The sequence below is a fragment of the Cetorhinus maximus genome, chromosome 3 (assembly GCF_964194155.1).
Source record: "Cetorhinus maximus chromosome 3, sCetMax3.hap1.1, whole genome shotgun sequence".
Taxonomy (NCBI): Eukaryota; Metazoa; Chordata; class Chondrichthyes; order Lamniformes; family Cetorhinidae; genus Cetorhinus; species Cetorhinus maximus.
Window position 1 is genome coordinate 144,655,697 of NC_135881.1, and position 23,351 is coordinate 144,679,047.

Genomic DNA, 23,351 nt, shown 5'->3' on the forward strand with positions numbered 1-23,351 from the left:
CTGCTCACTGACGCCCAGTTTGGGTTCCTCCAGGGCCACTTAGCTTGTGACCGGTTTGCAGTCTTGGTTCAAACATGGGTAAAAGAGCTGAACCCTGAGGTTAGGTGAGAGTGACTGCCCTTGATATCAAGGCCACATTTGACTGAGTGTGGCATCAAGGAGCCCTAGCAAAACTGGAGTCAATGGGAATCAGGGGGGAAATTCTCCAATGGTTAGAGTCATAACTAGCACAAAGGAAGATGGTTGTGGTTGCTGGAGGTCAATCATCTCAGCTCCAGGACATCACTGCAGGAGTTCCTCAGGGTAGTGTCCTTGGCCCAACCATCTTCAGCTGCTTCATCAATGACCTTCCTTCCATCATAAGGTCAGAAGTGGGGATATTCGTTGACGATTGCACAATGTTCAGCACCATTCATGACTCCTCAGATACCGAAGAAGTCCATGGCCAAATGCAGCAAGACCTGGACAATATCCAGGCTTGGGCTGACAAGCGGCATGTAACATTCGCGCCACACAAGTACCAGGCAATGACCATCTCCAACAAGAGAGAATCTAACCATCACCCTTTGACGTTCAATGGCATTAGTATCACTGAATCCTCCATTATCAACATCCTGGGAGTTACCATTGACCAGAAACTGAGCTGGACTAGCCATTTAAATACTACGGCAACAAGAGCAGGTCAGAGGCTAGGAATCCTGCGACGAGTAACTCACCTCCTGACTCCTCAAAGCCTGTCCACCATATACAAGGCACAAGTCAGCAGTCTGATCGAAAGCTCTCCACTTGCCTGGATGAGTGCAGCTCCAACAACATTCAAGAAGCTTGACACTGTCCAGGACAAAGTAGCCTGCTTGATTGGCGCCACATGCACAAACATTCACTCCCTCCACCACCGATGCACAGTAGCAGCAGTGTGTACCATCTACAAGATGCACAGCAGGAGTTCACCAAAGCAGGCAGTACCTTCCAAACCCATGACCACTGCCATCTAGAAGCACAAGGGCTGCAGTTACTTGTGAACAGGACCACCTGTGAGTTCCCCTCCAACTGACTTGGAAATATATTGCCCTTCTTTCACTATCGCTGGGTCAAAATCCTGGAGCTCTCTTCCTGTGGGTGTACCTACACCACATGGACTGCAGCGGTTCAAGAAGGCAGCTCACCACCATCTTCTCAAGGGCAACTAGGGATGGGCAATAAATGCTGGCCCAGCTAACGAAGCCCACATCCTGTGAATGAATAAAAAAAAGAAAACCATGTATTGGCTGCCACCTTTTTCATATTTACATGCTGTCCCTCAGCACATCATCCAAAAGCACAGTGTTAAGTTTTACAAGTACACTGCCAACACTCAGCTCTACCTCACCATCACCTCTCTTGACTTCTCCACTATCGGGCTGCTTATCTGACATCCAGAACTGAATGAGCAGAAGTTTTCTCCAATTAAATATTAGAAGACAGAAGCCATTGCTTCCAATCCCATTTCCAAACTTCGGTCCCTAGCTACCGACTCCATCCCTTGCCCTGAAAACAGTCTGAGGTTAAACTAGTCTGTTCACAACATTGGTGTCACATTTGACCCAGAGATGAACTTCCAACCTCAAATTCATGGCATCACAATTTCCACCTACATAACATCCCCCCAACTTCACCCTTGTCTCAGCTCATCTGGTACTGAAACCCTCATCCATGCCTTCATTACCTTGACTACTCCTAGCTGGACCCCACAATCTACCCTCTGTAAACTTGGGGTCATTCAAAACTCAGCTGCATGTGTCTTAACTCGCACCAAATCCTGTTTACTATCACCCCTGTGCTTGCTGACCTGTATTGATTCCTAATCAATCAACGTCTTGATTTAAACATTCGCATCTTTATTTTCGAATCTCTCCATGACCTCACCTCCCAATTTTTGTAACCTCCTCCACTTTCACAACTGTCCGAGATATCTGCGCTCTGCTAATTTTGGCCTCTTGATCCTCGATTTTAATCACTCCACTAAAGACCGTCTCTTTAGTTGTCTCGGCCCTAAGCTCTGGAATTCCCTGCCTATACCTCTTAGCCTCTCCTTAAAACCTACCTCTTTGATCAAGTTTTTTGTCATCTGACCTAATATCTCCTTATGTGGCTTGGTAACATATTTTATTTTATAATGCTCCTGTGAAATGCCTTAGGACATTTTATAGAGGCACTATGTAGATACAAGTTGCTGGTGTTGTTGAAGAAAGCACAAAACAGGAATGCTCTTTTATTCTCAGGGTCAGAGGATGTGCAATTTTATAGCAATAGCAGTGTTACGGCATAAGGTGCCAATATGTTGGTGAACAGAATAGGATACTGTCTTAGTGATAATGCTTTTCACAGCTTCTTTTCCAAAAAAAAGTGTAATTACATACTAGCATAAAAAGGCAACAGAAGAAAGTTTATGTTGCAGCAGAAAATATAGTGGAGTACAGTTTTATTTCACAGAATCACAGAATCACACAGTGCAGAAGAGGCCCTTCGGCCCATTGTGTCTGCACCGACACGTGAGAAACACCTGATCTACCTACCTAATCCCATTTACCAGCACTTGGCCCATAGCCTTGAATGTTATGATGTGCCAAGTGCTCATCCAGGCACTTTTTAAAGGATGTGAGGCAACCTGCCTCCACCACCCTGCCAGGCAGTGCATTCCAGACCATCACCACTCTCTGGGTAAAAAAGTTTTTCCTCACATCTCCCCTAAACCTTCTGCCCCTCACCTTGAACTTGTGTCCCCTCGTGACTGACCCTTCAACTAAGGGGAACAGCTGCTCCCTATCCACCCTGTCCATGCCCCTCATAATCTTGTACAATCTGAGGTCGCCCCTCAGTCTTCTCTGCTCCAATGAAAACAAACCAAGTCTATCCAACCTCTCTTCATAACTTAAATGTTTCATCCCAGGCAACATCCTGGTGAATCTCCTCTGCACCCCCTCCAGTGCAATCACATCCTTCATCCGACCAGAACTGCACACAGTACTCCAGCTGTGGCCTCACTAAGGTTCTATACAACTCCAACATGATCTCCCTACTTATATAATCTATGCCTCTCACAGACAAAGTGAAATGCCGACCTTTAAAATTGCCATCTGCACATCTGTCTGCATTAAAAATGTAATCATCTTTTTGATATTTGACATTTACCAGAGGAGGGATATTTCTTTTTTGTGGGTGGGCACACAGGTTTCCCTTTCCATAATTGTTTATGATGTTCTGTCTGAGTGAATTTTTCAGAATAGGCTATTCTTGCTCATTCCAGGAACATGGAATACTCCAAACTGATTTCCACACAAATATTTGCTGTGTTACTCATAGTAGTTGCTGTCCTTACTTATAGTGTTATACGGTCTCATTTTTCTGCTATCTGTCCATTCTGAGTGTGCAAGCTTAAATCTAGTGGAAGCTATGCAGCATTTTAAACCAGGTCACCTTATTAAAATTGCTATATTTACATCATTAATATTTCCATGTGTGCATCTCCACAATGGAGATGTGCACCATTTAAAAAGAAATATTCATGTAGTGTGGAGATCACAGGCAAGAGTAGCATTTATTGCCCATCCTTAACTGGCCTTGAGAAGGTGGTGGTGCAACACCTTTTTCAACTGTTGTGCTACATGCATGTAGGTATACCAAAATGCTGTAGACAAATCCAGAATTTTGGCCCATGATGAACAGCAGCATATTTCCAAGTTAGGATGGTGAGTGACTTGGAGGGGAGCTTGCAGGTGGTGGTGGTTCTACGTGCCCACTGCCCCCCTTCTTCTCAGTGGTAGAGGTTGCGCATTTGGGAAGCATAGTTGAAGAAGCAATGATGGCTGCCACAATGTCTTGGTGGTGAAGGATGTGAATGTTTAAGGTGGTGGATTTGGTGCCAATGAGAGAGGATGCTTTGTCTGGGATGATGTTGAACTTTTTCTTGAGAATTGCGGGACCTGAGCTCATCCAGTCAAATGGAATATATTCCATCACATTCCTGGCTTGTGCTTTCTATTGATGGAAAGACTTAGGGGTGCCAGGAGCTGAGTTACATGGAATTCACAGCTTCTGACCTGCTCTTGTAGCCACAGTATTAGTACAGCTGTTTCAGTTAAGCTTCTGGTCAATGGTATCCCCCCGTGATGTTGATGGTCGGGGATTCAGTGATGGGAATGCCTATTAATGTCGTGGGGAGATGGTTAAGTTATCTCTTGTTGGAGATGGTCTTTGCCTGGCAACTGTGTGGCACTAATGTTAGTTGCACTGGTCATCCTCTAATATCTCACCCAAATAGGAACTATTCATATGTGAGCCTTAATGTCAACTATGATTGCACACCAGCTGTACATTGATGATCTGGAAGCCCTTGCATTTGACAAACACTTCTGGGCGATCCATGGATACCTTAATTGTCACGTGTACTGTCAATGATGCCTTGCACAGAGAGAAGCCAGCCAGAGCTGCAAACCGAGTGCCCACTCCTTGTGATTGGCCTCATTACTGATAAAAATTCACAACGATGACAGCTGTGGCTCAGATGGCACCAGTCTTGCCTCTTAAGTCACAAAGATGTGGGTTCAAGTCCTACTTCAGGACTTGAGCACAGAAGTCTAGGCTGACACTCAAATAGGACACTGAAGGAGTCCTGCACTTACAGAGGTGCCATCTTTTGGACGAAACCACATCTGGCCGTCAGGTGGGTGTAAAAAATTCCATGGCACTATTTCTAAGAAAAGCAGTGGAGTTCTATTTCAAAGAAGAGCAGGGGAGTTATTTCTGGTGGCCTGGCCAATACTTAACCCTCAATCAAAATCACAGAACAAATGATCTGGTCATGGTCACTTTGCTGTTTGTGGGGAGCTTGCTGTGCACAAATTAGCTGCCACATTTCCTACATTATAACAGTGACTACACTTCAAAAGTACTTCATTGGTTGTAAAGCGCATTGGGACATGCTGTGGTCATGAAGGCATGATACAAATGCAAGTCTTTCTTTTTCATAATTGCCCATTGTGGCAAATAATTGAGCAGTCACCTTTCTTATGCATTCATGTGCCTTCTGAGAGATCCTGCAAATGTCTCTCGCAAACACCTTAAAGGATCCACATGCAACACAGTTGAGGGAGATGGTGACTTTGGCAGCAACTGGTAAAGTGTGGCTACCAAGTCCAGATGGCAGCAGATCTTGCTGCTATCTGACATCGTTTTGAATTTTATCTGTGATGAGGCCAGTCACAAGGAGTGAGCACTCAGTGTGCAGCTCTGGCTGGTTTCTCATAGGTGCAAGGCATCATTGACAGTGCACATAACAATTGAGGTACCCATGGATCACCCAGAAGTGTTTGTCAAATACAAGGGCTTCCAGATCATCAATGTACAGCTGGTGTGCAACCATAGAAAAATATTTATGCAGGTCTGCACAACAGCAGGAGTGGGCACTCAGCTTGCAGCTCTAGCTGGTTTCTCACAGGTATACAAGATTACCTGCCAAGATAAGTCAGATCTTATTCCAGCAGGCTACAAATATCTGCCTGTACCTTACGTAATACCAAGCCTCAGGCACTGGTGTCCTGACATGGAAGTTTACTCACTGCTTGTACAACCTATGTACTACCTATAGCCTCCTGCGAGCTCCACCTCTGTGTTGATTCCCTCACTCCTGCAGGGCTGCAGTTCTACCAGTGGCAGGTTGGTGCTTCTTGTGCACACCTGTTGGTGCATACCCTTCTGCTCCTGCTGCTACTGATGGGCAGCTGGTTGTCACCTTGATCCTCATCTGAGGTTAGCAGTAACACAGTGTAATCAGCACTCATACTGTTCTCATAGATCAGACCTCTGAAATGAGACCTCCAAAGTATGTACATTAACTAATTGGCACTTCTTGCAAACAAACCTTCTCACACAAGCAGGTAAGAAGGCAGCTGTGAGTACCGAGTATTTAATGGTATATTTCCATTATGACTTCACCCCCTCAATAGCTGCTGTTTTCTGGTCTTCCTTTCACTAATGAGTTCCAGGAAGCCAGGGAAACTCATAGAGTCAAAGTTAATCGGCAAAATCCATATTGATAATGCTCAAATTGAATGATTAACATATTGAAATTGACAACTCGCTTGTCCCGAGATGGTTGCACACATGCAGTCTCACCGTGCCATGTCATTCACCACCTCCTACCCAAATGAAAGGAGGTAATGAAGAAAAAGACAGCGACATATGCTCAATAGGAGAGACAGGGAGAGAAACAGGAGCATCACTACAATGTCACAGGGGGTCCAATAGTATAAAATATAATTTAAACCTCGAACATGGACTACTCAACATTGAATGTCACATAAAAGATCATAATTGGCTTTAACTTTCCACAAAAATACAACTATACAAATATAACTAAACAGATTATTCAGCTCAAAATTCCACCCATACTTTTGGTCACCAGTTCTATTGAAAGGAGAAATCTTGGAATAAAAATTAGATTGTGTTGTTATTCAGGAATTTGAAGGGGGTGATAAATGATATGCCCATACAAGTGCCAGTAGAGGTAGGCAACACACAAATGTAGTGCTGCCATCTCATTTCCATAATTTTAGCCTAGGACTGAGCATCTGCCACACAACTGGCTGCCAGCTGCATGCACCTGCGCTCCCTCCTCTCAGCTGGGAGCAGAGTACCACTTGGTGATAACACGTGCTGCAGCCAGCTTTCTGCTCTTAAAGGCAATCTGCCCCTGTTAACTGACGTGCACATTACAGGAGGCTTTTGCTGCAATTCTTAACAAGCAAACTAGAACACCAGAACAGAGAGATGGTTTCACGCTCACAGGTCTATCCAGGACAGGCGGAAAGGATGATTTGTGTGCCAGCTCCCTGAAGGGTGAAGTTACAAATGAGTTCTGCTTCAGAGGACAAAGATGAGAGCCTCAATGGAGTGACACACAGGAGAATGCTAATCTGCATTCCAAAATGCTGGGTGAATTGACTAAACTGGCAGACACCCTCCTGTCTTTGTCAAGGGGCACGTAGCTGATTCTGATTCCAAGTCAGCAGAGGACATCATGCAGGGCTTGCCCTCTCTGTAGCCTCTATTCCATCTCCCTGTCATGCTGCAGACCCAGAGGCAATGCAAATGCAGCCCCCATACCTGTTGTGTGATTAGTGACTTATCCACATAAAAGCTACACAACTACTCCTCTTTGAGGATGCAGTAACATTGTCTAATCCAGGAACCAACCACAACACCTCCAGAAACACTCCACAGTACTTCCAAAAGTTCTTCAAAATCCCCTTACCTGCAAGGTGGGTACCTGACTCTTTAACTAATACTAGTGGGGCGCTCATTTTGCAGCTGAAATCTTGACGTTTTGCTAGTGGCAAGTCAATTAATCTAATTGAGCTGCGTGCTCCGAATTTAAAAAATAGGTCATCACATCAGCCAGCTGGGCTGTGTGATGTAAAGGTGAATTCAGTTCCTTCTGGTGCATGCAGGGAATTCCCAAGTTGATGTGCTATGCAGATTGCTCTGAAAGTGGCTAACGGTGCAGCGCACAGCCCCAGGAGGGTGTTCTACTTCAGTTGAACTGTTTCCAGTGGCACTACTGATAGAAATGTCTCACCTTTGAGCACAAGTGCTCAGGGTGTAAAATTTCACATAACACAAACTTTGTCATGTACCTAAGAAATGAAAGAGATCACAAATTGTTTAAATAAAACCTTATCTTTTTGCTTATTTAAAAATTGAACCTTGCTGAACCAAAAGATGGCTGCTACAGGTCACATGATTCACAAGTTGGTTATGGTTTATGGATATTTCCAACAGCAGTTACAGGACAAAAGCTCAACCCTCATCCTTGTGGAATCTCACACCTCTCATTGTGAGGACACATTACAATCAATGAAACTAGGGACCAGCAACTGATTTGTCTTCCCAATCTGGTCCTACAACAAAGGGAGAGCCATCGAAACTTGTTATACTTGCAGAGGAAGTAATAGCCATCATATATCTCCTAAACTGAACAATGGATTTTGCCCGGAGGCATGGAAACTGCTTGTTAGCCTGAAACTGGCTCATTAATGGGCAACAAAACATGACCTAAGCTTCTGGCCTTCGGAAAGTTTTCGTGTTACATTCCTAGACTCGCAACTCAGTCTATTGTTTAACCTCCAGTCAGCAAACACCACAGCAGGACTCCAGGCTGACCAACAGCCTGTATCAAGTCTAAGCCTCCTCAAAGCCTGTTTCTCTGGAAGATTTCTGCCATTGCCTGCTGAACAGGCCAAGGCCAGGATTTTACAGCCCCTCCTGCCCAGCGAGATATTACGATCCCGCTGAACTGAACGGAGATTTAAATGGCTCATCACATCTGTCAGGGGGAGACACGCCCCAGCGGGGCCATAAATTCCTGGCCCAAGTCTCTGTATGCCAACCTCATCTTGCTGCATCACCATCAACTTTAAGGGAATTCTGCAACTCCTCTGTGAAGGAACCCTCACTGGATTCTGACTTCCTGGACTCTGGCAGTCATGTGAACGGATATCCATATCTATGGTTCTCTTTCTTTTAAGTTATTCATAATTATAAAAACTCCTCTTTCCTATCTTCTTATGAAAATAAAGGAGCTCAGGTTTGCCTCTTTCCCCTGTCCCTAATTGAAATGTATCAGAATTTGGTCGTGGAAATAGTTATGCCTCCTAAGACCTTTATGGATGGAATTCCTGATTTATCCTTCCATGCTGGCCATTTTGGAAGGGTCAATCAGTTCCTACCTTGTAAAGGAGACTGAACAACAGGCTGAAGTCTTTGAAATCCAGCTCAAAACCTAGGTTGGGAACTCTCTTCGGACCCTAGATCTGCCACTGAATGGACAGATGCATCTACTTTATCTTGACTTACTGGCCATGGGGTGGATCCCAGTGATGAAGGAATGTTCAGAATGCTCATTAATGTTATATTATTCTAACATTCTATATAATATTACTCTGGACCGAGCCCCGACAGCATGTATTGAGGCAATACTCCTGACAGCCCAGCTGTGCTGGGTACGGCATGTAATTAGAATGGAGGACCCATCGCATTCTGAGATAGCTGCTGTATAGAGAGCTAGCATCTGGCAAAAGAAACCAAGGTCAGCCACGCAAGCAATACAAAGACATGCTCAAGGGAAATCTGAAGTGGTGTGGCATCAAGCATAATGAGTTGGAAGAATCAGTGCAAACAGGAACTTGCTGGAGAGCCCTGATCCACAGAGCTTCTACCACTTTTGAAAAGGATCGATATCAACATCTCATTGCTGCCTGTGAACAACGTCATGGAGCAGCATCTGTCCATGTCACAACATATAAGTTCCAATGCTCCAACTGTTTCTGACTCTGTACATCCAGACTGGGACTACATAACCATCTCCTTGTTCATTGTTGATGAATCTGCACATGCATCGTCTTCTTTGAACTCGAAGGACAACAATCATCATTATATTATTGAGCAGATACGTTGCACTGATTGAATTCAATGGGTCTGATTATAATTACTGCTCTATATGTTCACTTGCTGTGAAATAAAACATCCTAATGATTCATACTTAGCTTTATCTTGACAGGTATTATCATTGAATGAATTAGAGAGGCGCATGAGGGCATATGTAAAAGTTACGAAATATGGTTCAGATCAGAAAAGGGTAACACTATTACATGTTATGCTGTTGTATAATTACATATACAGCAGCATGAGTCTACTCCAGCACATAATGGGCATGGGATCCACTTATGAGAGAAACTGACTTCATTGAATTTTAGAAGGTATCTAAGGTAGACCCAAATTAGCAACAATTGGCAGTAGCTCCTTGGGATATGGAGTAGACTGATGATAAAGGGTTAGGGTTCAGAAATTCATTCACATTATGCAGACTTACATTGATTCCCCGGTGTCAGGCAGTGCTGTAGATAGCAACCTGCGTGGCACATACGGCGTTCATCATTGCTATCACCGAGGCAGCCATAGGAAATGGATGTAGTCTGTGTAGTGACCAAATTGCTACCTCTACAAGTTTAAAGTTTTAAAGTGAATGAAACAGAAGCTATGACATTTAAAAAGGTAACACTGAACTAGGAAGGTTCGTGACCAAAGAGAAAGCCAAAGTAGGAGAGCAATCCAGACAGGAAGAGAGAAAATATAAATGGGAAGAACAACCAGAACAAGGGCAACACAGTGGGGCTTGCATTGATGAATGAAGATTATAGATTGTGAGAACAGTGGGGAAGGACAACATTCAAAGCCAGCAAATGGGAGAAAAAACAGCACTGCACTCTTGAACTGACAGAGAAACATGCATCGGTGTCTTATGGTGACATGCTTGTTTAAACTGGGTGGATGAATTCCAAAACCACCATTTTATTAAGTCAAATCTTATTTCAAATTATATAAAGAGAGCTGATACTGATAGTTTCATCCTAGCATCTGACCTGTTAACCATAATTGAAGCTAAAATAAATGGGCCAGCCAACTCTCAAAATGACAAAGCAGAAAAATGCTCTCTGCATATCATTATTTTAATCTTGATAGTAGTTTGGATTATGAAATTCTAAAGTTTGCTATTTTCAAGATTCATGATTTAATGCACGAAGTGTACCGACAGAAAACATGTGAAAAATAATCATCAGCAACTGGAATGACTGAATAATTTTATGAAGTGTTTCTTGTTACAAAAGACTACAACAACATTGTCAATATATGTTTTTCTTACATCTCTTTCACACTTTTAAGAAAAAAATGAAAGTACCTCACATTTGTGTGCCTCTTCACATACAAATTGTGAAAGTTATTTGTATTTTCCAGTTGGCAATGACCAGACTTAGGTCCTTGTAATCGCTGGATGATTTCAGCCTTCATCTCCATGGCAATATGTGCAGGAAGCAATGACAGTAACAGGCGTTCCTTTGGAAAGACAAGGAAGAAAAAATACAAATTAAAACGTTATCATGTTATATTTTCTCATCTCTTATGCTTAAGTCATGTGAATAGAAACAGAGGTGGCAAAATTATGCTCCCTAGCGATGGTAATTTCAGGACTATAGGTGCTGTTACACCATCAAAATGGCAACTGCTGTGCTTCTGCACCTTTCTGAAGTGGTCCATGCTAAATACCATCTGGGTGAGGGCATTAACATAGGCATTATGTGTGTGCACTGGAAATATGCAGAGAAGGCAGATTGTGATGTCAGTTGGAATCTGATGCTGATTTGATGCTGGCCCTGCCATTTTGGAAATCGCTGTTCGCGTTAATGCCCTCACTTCAATGTGCACAGCTGAACATTGGTTCAACGGCACAATGGGCACCCCACCAGCGCAGGTAAGTTTCCGATTTTAGGTGGGGATGGTCTAGAGCCAATGCTTTCTGATTTGGCAAAGAATAATCACTTGGTACCTAACTCTAGTGAGGAAGGGGTAGAGTTGTATTTTCTGTCAATTGAGAAAGTTGCCACAAAACTGAAATGGCCAAACGGAGATTGGACTCCCACAGAGTGTTTTCATGGGAAAAGCATTGAGGTGTACTTATCTCTTTCAGGAGAGCAACAGGTGACTATGACAAAATAAACAATTCTGGCCTCAATGCTTATGAGTCAGTACCAGAAGCGTACAGACAGAAATGTAGAAATTTGAAAAGAAAACAAAGTCAAACATTTGTGGAATTTTCTAGAGAGAAGGAAATGGTGTTTGATAGGTGCTGCCTATTGATAATGGTTGAATAAGGCTTTGAGGGACTTAGGGGAAAGATTCTGGTGGAAGAATTAAAAAATAATGTTCCTTTGGGAATAAGGTCCCACCAAGATGAACATAACGTTTATACAATAATGGATGCTGCAGAAATGGCAGATGATTATGAATTGACCCACAAGTATATTAGTAATAGGCCCCAGTTTGGAAACTCACAGAGGAATTGGAGAGATAGTGAAAAGAGTGCTGGTTCTGGTGAGAAATATGGCAAAGATAAAGACACAGGCACGCCTCAGGTTAGTAAAAGAGAAAGTCCCGAGGGTAAGTTTGTTTTGAGGGACTGACTTGTTATTTTCGTCATAAATAAGGACATGTAAAAGCTAAATATTGGAAATGGAAAAGCAAGCCTGTAGCATTAGTACAAATGAACAGTGATCTTCAAGAGAATACTGTCCTAAGGGAGTTAAGATTATGACCAGCTGATTAGGTTCACCTGTGTTTACTGATTGAGTAAATCAGGGTGCTGGAAATTATAGAAGCTTTTTTGTCTTAAGGGTGAAGTGTCCCCAGTTTTGTTTGGTGAGTCAAGCAAGTTGATTGCTATCCTTAGAGATATAGGAGCAGCACAGTGCTGTGGCAGGTGATATTAAACTCTCTACAAAAAGGTCACTGAATAATGACGTCTTGATACAGGGTATTGTTGGAAATTGTTTACCCTTTCCTTTGTATAAGGTTAATTTAAAATGTGACTACATTAATGGTCTTGTCACCGTGGGAGTCATTCCTAATTACTTATGGAAGGGGTGTAATTTTTATTGGGAAATGACTTGGCTGGGGGTGACAGTTGCCACATCCAGTGGTTTCGAGAAAGTCTGCTGAGGCTACTGGAACTCCAATGTTAGAGGGAAATCTGAGAGGTTCTAAGAACTCAAGCAGGTTGACCTTTAAAACCTAATTGTTACATTTGATCGGTTCTGTTATGGGTTAAGCCTTACAGTATTACCAATGTAATATCTGTAATTGTAAAATGTGAAAAGGGAAAACATCATCAGTACAGTGTGTAATAAGATAGTTGTTCAGGTGTTTATGATTTTAAAAGGCGTTGTATTTTGAAAGGGTTGTGAAAAAATCCAAAATTCAGTCAAAGCTTTTCTCTTTTGAGGTGTGTGTGTGTACGTGTGTCTGTGTGGGGCGGTGGGGTGGTGGAATTTCTAATGACCTATTTGCTATATGTGCTTTTTGTGCGATGACACCTTTGAGACCAACGGGAACTGAGAAGTATTCTGAAAGAGAGTTAATTGATTTTCTGATTATGACATCATTAGGTTCTAAGAAATTCCCATGTGACCTGAGGTTGCCATGGGGATGAACAGCTAAGAAGAAAAGGGTAAATAGAAAGCTAATTGCAGTAGGTTAGGTTTCAGTCTGTGTTTTCAACTTAGCAGTTCAGAACACACTGAGCATTTGTGTGAGAGGAAAGAAGCAAGGTTCTCTCTGAATGGAGTTTGGTCGTTTTCAAACAGATCCTTGTGGTAAAGTAAGTCTCTGAGAATAGAGCAGGGACTGTTTTATTGTATGTGTTATACAGTTGGAAAGGGCAGAACTGAAGACAGGAGGGACAAGGAATTGTGGATTGGGCAAGACCATTGCTGCTGTTTCATGTTGTCAGAGTACACCAGACCAGAGAAGGGAATCCCTGGGGATTCTGTGCTATCAGCATTGTCATGTCACGAGTGAGAGAATGTTCATAGACATGCGCCTTGGTGGTAGTAATCTTGTCCGGGACTTTGGATGGAATATGGCTGCTGGTGAATCTAATTCAAGGGCTGAAACAATTGAGTGGGAAGTGAGAAATCCTACAAGTTGGAAAGACTGTGAGATTGAATGCAGTTCTCCATTTGTGTAGGAAGTGATGTGAATGTTTACAAATATGTGAGGTTTACCTTTGTTGTGTCGACTGTTTAAAGTGAAATTTGCCTCTTTGTTTGAAATATCCTTGGCCTGTTAATTAATGTTTGAATTATGTTGATTTTAGTTGGCTTGTTATAGCATAAGTTTTAAAGTGAAATCTTTTCCAGCGGTTTTCCTTCTATTGGCATGGTGAGGATTCCTTTCTTTTTAAAAGGTTATCGGTCTCTACGCGCACTGTAACATTCAAGTAAAATATTGCGAATGGTTTAGATGTTACAGTTCATTCAGCGAGCCTGAGTTCTTGTGGCAACATGCATTTTTAATATGCATGTTGTAATCTGGAGCTATGGATAGTGATGGTAGAGGCTCCAACATTCTTTCTTTCCATCACATGGCTCAACAGGAATCTCTCCTGCTCTTACCACGTGCTATTGGTATGTGCTAGAAGGATTTGCAGGTTGATATTCAACTTGCTTGGCCACATTACAAACACACCTTCCTTGGCCATCAAATCCTGGGGTGGGACTCGAACCCGGAGCTTCTGGCTCAGAGGCAGGAACACCACCCACTGTGCCACAAGGCCTCCATACTATGAATGATTTAGCAAACTAAATTTGCTCTTTTATGTTACTTAGATCACATTCTAATCATCTCAGTATTGAATGGATAATAATATTTTGTTTGAAAAACCACATTTGCTTTCTTCTTTCACATCACTTTTGATCTTTCTCTCCACTTGGAACACTTTTGATGTACTTCTAAAATTCAACAATAGAAAGGCCGGTAAGTATTTGCTTCAACAGCCATCTTTCATTTTAACACAGAAACTGCACCAAACAAACTTATGTATTGAGAATATGATAGTACATTCTACGACTTAACATCAAATCAAGGTTATCTTTTTCATGTGGCTGTTAATGATGTTGTGCATCCAAAACTGTTTGATCTGACACAAATCAATATCCTGTGTTGGTTCTTTACAGTTTTATTCAAAATTTTGAATTAATTTTCCAGTATATCAATTCCAATTTTAATGCCCGGTAAACAATAAATATGTGGAACAAATAAGAATAATTCCACTTTTATTGCAACCACTGACAGTGGACTAAAAATTTGATGGCGATGCATTCATTTCTCAATCACTTATGTTTCCAAAAATGGTGGGCAGGAAGCATCCGCTCATTATGGGTGGAAATACAGTGTTATATTGCTATACTATTCCAATATGATTTAGAAACAAAATGTTCATGCGTATGTATACATAAATATAAAGAGTGTCACATCTCTCAAAACTGCACTGCAGTCTGTGTCAAACTAACATTGGGCGGAATTGTCACAGATTTGCACTAAGTGTGGGAGAGGGCAAGAAAAACAACGTTTTACCAGCCAGCTGCATTGGCGGCTTTTCACGCCCACTCCCGCTTCATTAATGATGCATTCCCGGGAAACACGTCGTTTCAATGGCAGGCAGGACCCAATTCACCTGCTACGCCATCACCTCGCCATTTCATCACGCCAGGTGCTACACTTAACTTGCATTCACGCGCGCACCTCTTGGTGATTCCAGCCCAGGACTGCTGCAAAGAAGACATGGCCCGGGAAGGCAAGAAGACTGCAGTCTTCTGGTTTAGTAATGTATCCTTTGAATGCCTTTAAGATGCCATGGAGGCTCGCTGTAATATCCTCTACCCCATCACTGGCCACAGGAGGGGAAGCAACATCACCAATCTGACTTGAGAGGCAGTGGCAGTGGTGATCAGTGCCAATGCTGCACAGAAGAAGTTGAACATTCGATGCAGATAAAGGATGAATGATCTGATCCAAACACAACTGGTGCAGGGCCAGTCACATCGTGAAAATCAGGTCTATATGTAGCTTACCCAGTGCCTGTAAAGGACCCGCTTGAGGCCGTCACCAAAAAGTTTTAAGTTTTAAAAAAATATACTTATCTGAATTTGGAACTGGATGGAGCAGAAATACATTAAAAATGTAAACCACCGTCCTTTCTTTATCTGCCTGCAGTTTGGAACTCTCTATTACCCTGCCTTCAATTATAATCAGGTGGTTCAGCACTGCCACGCTGTTGCAGTTTGTATAATGTGTCGGGATTTTCAAAAATGTTTATTTTTGAGACTTCGGAATGTTCTCTGCCTCTCTGGTGCCATCGTGTCGTTTGCTTGGGAATTGTCTTGCACATTTTCGTAGCTTTAATAGTGGTTTTCTATCCCTCTTTTTTAAGCTCTGCGCATTCCACAAGTGGAAGGTTAAAGTATTTGTCAAAGGCTTTTAAAATTTCATCAAAGCTGGTTGAGGGTCCATCAATGCACTGCATTCGGATTACTTCATCAGTAAGTTCACCAAATAAGTTTAAAAACATATTGGCCTGGACTTCTTCTGATTTCCTACTTAGGCCTGATGTACTCAAGTAATTTTAAAAAAAAATATTCCAGGATGTCCAATTCTGCGTTAGGTTTGGCCCTTGCATGAACCCAAACTTGTCTGGTAAGGTAGATTTTTGACCCATGGTCATTAAATTTTAAATGTGTATATAGCTTTAAATACTGTTAGGAAATCCAAGATGGCACTGCTGTATGCTTCTCAATTAGCTTTCCTGCGCTCGTCAGGTTTGGCACGCTCCCGCAGTGATGGTGTTTACGATTTCTATGTTTCAAAATTTTCAGCAGTTACTCCCTGAATCAACCTTTCTGAGTCTTCCCCACAGTATCTAAGTGTTTTTGGGTCATGAAACTGTTGATTCCCAGCTTTTTCTGGGTCTTTTAATTGCTGATTATTTGTTATTTACTTTCTTTTTTTTCATTTGGAGCGAGCTTGGCCACCACGTAGTTAGGTGCTGATTTGGAACCTGGTGCTGTTTGTGGCGCTTTTTAAAATGGCAATTCTGACTGCTGTTGACTTAAAAGCTTTTTTAAACTTGTTCTGGCCAAGAACTTATATTTTTTAGCTCACTCCTGCTAAGTGTTCTGACTCTGCACTCTTTGGGTATTGAAGCTGGACTTCCACAGGATTCGATGACGTTTTCTGCTTCATTGTGGAATTTTATTTCTGCCTTCTGCTTCCCATCCTGCATTGGAGCTTTTCTCTGGCGATCTCCTTATGCGGCTTCGTTTCTGGTGCTTTTAGCCATTTCAGAATGCTGTTTTTTCAAACTTCCAGATTTTAAATTTCTTCTCCTATTTTTGAGAGATTCTGGGTTGTTCCAAATGCTGCCACCACATTATAAGATGTGTGTAATTCAGTAGGTCTCAAAGAGTTTCTGAGTCTTGTATAGTTTAACAGTAAGTGTTTATTAACAACTAGTAACTATATACATATAAAGAGTATAAGATTTAAACTAGGAGTTGTCTCCATGCTTACCTCTTCTGCCAGTACAAGATGGCTCAAGCAGAAGGCAGAAATAAAACTACTCACTGCAGCAGAATTCACCATTGACCGCCCTCTAGACTCGGGTCACGTCTTGCTTTACATCACACTGTGGGCAGTACTGTACCCACTTTAACCCTTTCTATGCCAGACCCTTATATAACACAGATCACTCTTTGGGTGGAATCGTCCCAGAATTGCACTAAGTGCGGTAATGGGCATGAAAATGATGTTTTGTCCATTGGCTGCAATGGTGGATTTTTGTGCCGTGCCATCCCCTTCCTGCCTCATAAGTTACGCAGTCAAAGGAAACATGCTGTCTCGCTGGTGGGCGGTCTTCAATTTGCCCGCCAAGTCTTTACCTCACCACTTCCTCACTCCGGGCTCCGTATTTAAACTGCAGCTACGCGCGCACTCTTCTCAAATGCTTGCAGCCCAGGATTGCTCCAGTGAAGACATAGCCCCAAAAGCCAAGTAGAGAGCAGCCCCCTGATTCAGTGACGCATCCCTGGAACACCTTTTGGATGCTGCAGAGTCCTGCCCATGGATCTTCTACCCATGCTCTGGCTACAGGAGGCCCATCAGTATCCCCACTTTGGCTTGGGAGGCGGTGGCAGAGGTGGTCAGTGCCAATGCTGCACACAAGAAGTTGGCCATCCAGTGCAGAAAAAGGATGAATGATCTCATCCATGCCACAAGGGTAAGGCAACCATCTCATCACTCTAAGCTCACACGCTCACAAGGCCATTACACATTCACTGGCATCTCACTCACTGTCAGCTCAAGGGACATTGCCACTCACTCTGTCACCCTCACTCTCACATCTCCATCTGGCCTCATCTCCTCTGGAGACTGCCTCCTCAGCCCTCACCATCATGAGGCCACTTGCACAGATCAACATGTGCTCCAACGCACACCCTGGGGTATCCCCCTTCCCCAGTACAGCCCTTGCCCTGCAGCCTCTTCCCTTGCCTGAGGCCACTTCTCCTCCTTCCCCGAGCAAGTTCTGGCACTACAGCCATTGAAAAGCCACCCCTGCTTTGGTCTGGTTGGTAGACACCTGCCCGTGAGCCCCTTTAAAAGTGATGTGGTGCTGCCTGCAAAGTCTGGCACTGATGACCGTGAGTGCTGCCCAAAGCAAGGTAGGCAAACAAACCTCGAAGTCCCAGGTGAAGTGCAGCTCACCAGTGCACATTGCCTATGTATAGTTATGAAACACATCGGCGTGCAATTATGACAAAATTCCCGGATGATCCAGCCTGGAGGATGATTCCGGTGAGCAATGCTTACAGCGAGATTCTAAATATTGAAATTAGGTTTCCGATGGGCGACGGTGGGAAATGTGGCCCGCCACTGACGTAAACTGGTTTCACGATAGTGTAAAACTGATTTTTGGCCTTCTCGCCATATTGTCCACTCACGCCACCAAACACACCCACTGCCAACGGGAGTGAAAAATTCCATCCTTTGTCTTCTGGTTGCAATCCCTTCCCCAAGTAATGCCAACTCTTGCAAATTTGTCACAAGAGACTTGATATTGTAATCAAACCTGCCTCACTTGTGATCTTGCAGGGGCGGGGTGGAGGGGGTGGTGTCAGAATGGCTGGCAGCTCTCTGAAGCGCGACTTCCTCCCAAGTGAGGGGTGAAAGTCCCATCTCCAGCTAATTAACCCTTGTTGGAGGGTTAATGGAACGGGGCAGGCAGTAACAATTCTCAATCAATTCTTCAGATGGTGGGAAGAGCAATCCTGCCATCCTAAAAATCCTGGCCATAGATTCACAGAACAGTACAGCACTTAAGTAGGCTTTTCAGACCATCAAGTCTGCACCAGCTCTTTTGAGGAACAATCCAATTAGTCCAACACCCCTACTTTCCATATATCCCTGCATTTTTTTCTCCTTCAAGAATTTACCCAATTCCCTTTACTATTGCATCTGTATCCCCCAACCTATCATGCAGTGATTTACAGATCCCAACTACTTGTAGTGTAAAAAGGGTTTTCCTCATGTTGCTTCTGATTCTTTTGTCAATCACCTGAAATTTTTGCCCACTGGTTATCAATCCTTCAGTTATTGGAAACGGTTTCTCTTTACTCACTCTAAACCTTTTATTTTCACATTATCAAATTCTCTCTTAGTCTTCTCTGCTTTAAAGGAGAATATCTTGTATCTCAACTCCACTTGCCCACCCCATCCCCATAATACCTTGATTCTCTTAGTGTAGAAAAGCATATATTTTCTAATAGTTGTACTGCTGGGATTCAGGTTCCAAGCACGTGCATAGGCCTGGCAGGCAAAGCAAGGCAGCTTGAGGCTCAGGCTTGGTTAAGGCAACATTCTTCTGCAGGGTTCACCTCCTGCTTCCCCTGCAGTCAACTCTCCAGACTCCAGGCACATGTGCAGCTGTGACTGATCGAGTGTACATTTTCAGTCCCGAATGGGTATGCATGTGCAAAAGGACTGATTTACCTTGCAAATAATCCCTCTGCTCAATTTCAGGAAGATTTTGGATAATCAATCAAAATAAGATATTACCCAGAAACATGCCTCATTCACCAACTCCACAAACCAGAGATACAAGGCTGCTCAACATGACCCTCTGTCTGTTGAGACAGAATATACAAATGATAATAGGTAGAATAAAAAATTTTTGTAAAGCATTTTCAGATGCAGTAATGTAGTTTTTGTAAGGAGTTCTGACCCATTAGAGATTAAATAAGCCACTAATGAATTTAAAAACCTCAATGTACTATTGATTTATGTTCGAAAAAAATGCAACATGTTATTTTTACACCAAACCTCTTATTTTTAAGAGTTTATTTCTTGATTTATAAGACCATGGGGTTGGCATCTCTGTTCCACTTAAACAATTTATTTGAGGGACGCTGCTGGTGATGCAGCAGCCTGAAAGTCAAAACCTCTTCATTGGCGAGCCATCTGGGGTTGCTCAGCAGATGCCCGCAGCTCATTGGTCTCAGATAAATTAGGTCCTGCCCATTCACATTCAGTGATTGTTCCTTATGCCCAGCTCATTCCAGTCTAGGCCACTAAGTTGAAACCAGTTCAAATATCATAATTCACATATATCAACACTGGGGACCTGGATTTTGTAGTCCCAAAATGGTATCAAATAGAGGCAGGACAGCCAAGTGACGTGGATGGAAGTCCCACCTTAATTTCCGGCAGTGGCCATTTTGCAGGGCATGGGGCAGGAGGAATGCCCACCGCTATCAACAGGCCCAAGGTCAAGATATTTCGGGACTTTCACTGGGGTGGGTGGGCTTCAGAGGCCCACCATGACCCCACCAAATGAGAAGAGGCAGGTGTTGTAATATTGGTTCTTTAGATGTCTCAAGGATGTGATCTTGAGACTTGTATATTTAAACATGAACCATTTATTGTTAGTCTTTAACTATTTACAGATCCTGGGTTACTGTCATGCATGGTGCTGTTACCTCCATGGAGGCTGGTTACAGAGTGTTCTCTCGAGACTGTTCTCTTAATCTATTACCATGTGACTCTATGCATCATACCGTCCCACGTTAACCTTGCTCTGCCGAGCACCTTTACATTAAAATGACATGCAAGCATATCATACAACAGTGGGAATGGTCATGCAGGCAGGACAGAGGGCCAGGAAACTTCTTGAAAGGGAAGTTAGAGGATTTTTAGGGGCTTTAGGGTGGCATTGAAGGCAAATGACTGTTGTGGGAAGTCAGTAAGGGAGAGATAGAGGCAGCAAGACAACGCCATAAAAGGACCAAATTTTGGGCAGGCATCGATTCTCATAACTGCCTTTTAAATGCCAGCAACTGAGGCTGAGACATGTTGCTAACACTTAAAAGGGATCATTGGAACTCTTGAAAAAAATGACGGCTGAGACAGGGCTTTCAGCAGGCCCCTCTGGGGCCATTCCACTTTGGTTCTCACCTCAGGTTTGCCGATTGAGATGGCAGACCCACCTCCAGTGCAAAGTGGGGCCTTCCACCAGGAAATTCCTATTTCCTGGCAGCCCGATGGGATTAGTCCTGCATCCTGATTCCCTCCTCTGACATGAAAATACAGGCCAGGAATGAACTCATTCCCCATTAACCTGATATTAATCTACTAATTGACAGGAGAGAAACCAACCAGATATTCAATGCAAATCATATATTTATAATTCTCCTAACTGAAAAGTTTAAATGCATCCTTTTTTTAACACAGAACACAGCTCGAGATTCATTTTACAAGATTGAATGAGACAAAATTGTCATGAATATGAGCAGTTATAAATTATGCAGAAGAGTCATTTTCATTTATTGAAAAATAAACTACATGCTAGTTTACTTTTATGTTCGTTCCCAGAAGACTTTGGTCTTGATATCTAAGGGACTCTGTGAGGGTGTGGTGGAAACTGAAAATGGTCGAAGAACCTGGATGTGGAAGTCCTGTTGATCTTAAAGGCAGGACCTCATTATTACTCTTCTGTTCAGTTTTCTGCCCAACAGTTGACCAAATTGACAGCCTGGCTGGCAGCCAGGAGGGAGAACCAGCGGCACGAGATCACAAACAGGGGACTCTTGGGGATGGTCCTAGGCGATCAATAGGGATGGTTGAAGTAGGATGGGGGATGAGGAAGCTAAGAGATTGGTCAACTTTTCACCTCCCAAACCCCGATGGTCAATGTGGCTTGTGTGGGAAAGAGATTGGCCATTGTCACAAGGAGATGGGAAAGGGATCAGACATCAGGGCTGAAGAGGGTCAGTGAGGCTGGAGTGGTTGGGAAGGTCAGTGGGGAAAGAGAAACCATGTGTGTCAGGGAGGTGGCTGACAGTTTCCTTGAGAGGCTGACGGGAGCATTCCTGCTCCTCCAGACCGTTGGCTTGCTGGAAATAGCCCAAATCTCTCAGAACCAGTAACTCCCTTTCACTGTCAGATTTCCCAACCCTGGAAAACATTGGCAGCAGCAGTGAATTTTAAGTCGGGCTCCCAATTGCACTGTAGGAGCCCAATTTACATATGTTAATGAAGTATCAACCTCTCCACAGTGGGACACTCGGACACCTGACATCTGTTGCTGTAAAATGGGGGTTGGTGAGTGTGTGGTGTACTGGGCACACATTCCCATGTTTAAGTCTTTAACCACCCTGCCCCACCCCTGATGCTTTCTGCCAATCATGCGGGTCTCAATAATGAGGTCTGTTTACAGAGGACGCAGGTCCAGGCTGTTCATGCATCAGTACAAGAGGTACAGTCTACAACAGGTCCTTTCAAGGAATTAGCTGCTGTAAGACCACTTTAAAGCCCACGAGTACCTATTGAAATGCAGCAGCCAAGCACTTCACACAAGTCAGGTACCATTTAGAAGAAGCACAAAATTAGACTTAACGTGGGACTCATCTTTTCTTTATTCTTTCAAGAGATGTGGGCATTGCTGGCTGGGCCAGCATTTATTGCTCATCTCTAATTTCCCTTGATAAGGTGATGGTGAGCTGTCTTCATGAACCACCGCAGTCCATGTGGCACAAAGGTAAAGCAAAAAATAATTGTACCTGTGTATCCAGCAGACAAATAGCTTAGTCATCCATCACCAGATTTGGCTGAACCACATCAAATTCTTTGAGGGCTCACTCTCCTTTGCCACAACTGTCCACTCCTATCAAATCATCCCAAGAACAAGGATAACCCCATGGCTTCTTATCTCCTTCCATCCATCACCTTAAACCTCTCCCTCTGCTCCTTCCATCTGTTCATCTGTAATTAACCATAGTCTGCATGGAACAGTAGGCATCTATCTCTGTTTCAGAGAGAGACGTGGTTATAGCTTCAGGGGCACCACTCTGCATCAAGCACAAATCCAGAATTGAACCCAGAGCTTCTGACTCAGAGGAAGAGGCGCTATCCACTGAGCCACAGATCTCCTCCTCCCCATTCCACCTTTAACAATACAGTAAGCCCTCACTGTAAGTTGTGGTTGCATTCCTGAAAGTCGTAACTTTAAATGAATCATGGGTTCCCATAGGAGTCAATGTTAAAGCCAGAGTTAAGTTCCTTTGGACATTTCTTGTCTGAAAAACCAATACTGTACCGTACATATACATACTGTGCACTCCTAGCTGGAACAACTTGCAAAGTAAAATAAATCACTGAATATAACAGAAGTACTATATACATTGAAATTAAATAACACTAAATTGCCTAAACATGCCCTGAGTAACACAGCTTCTGTGTCTCACCCACAGCACTCCTGAAACTCACCTCAACTTCTTGCTTGTTTTCCTTTCCCACTCTGTCTTTCTCTTTCTCTCTCTCTCTCTCCTTTTCTCTCTCCCCTTTCCCACTGTCTCTCTCTCTCTCTCTCTCTTTTT

General features: G+C 43.2%; 1 protein-coding gene across 1 annotated transcript in view; it reads right to left on the reverse strand.

Moving 5' to 3' along the window:
* adcy2b (adenylate cyclase 2b (brain)) overlaps positions 1–23,351 on the reverse strand; it is a 905,909-nt gene that overhangs the window by 244,595 nt on the left and 637,963 nt on the right. Inside the window, exon 6 of the mRNA XM_078539078.1 lies at positions 10,775–10,929. Within this exon, the coding sequence (XP_078395204.1) occupies positions 10,775–10,929 (155 nt within the window). The remainder of the gene's footprint in view (positions 1–10,774; positions 10,930–23,351) is intronic.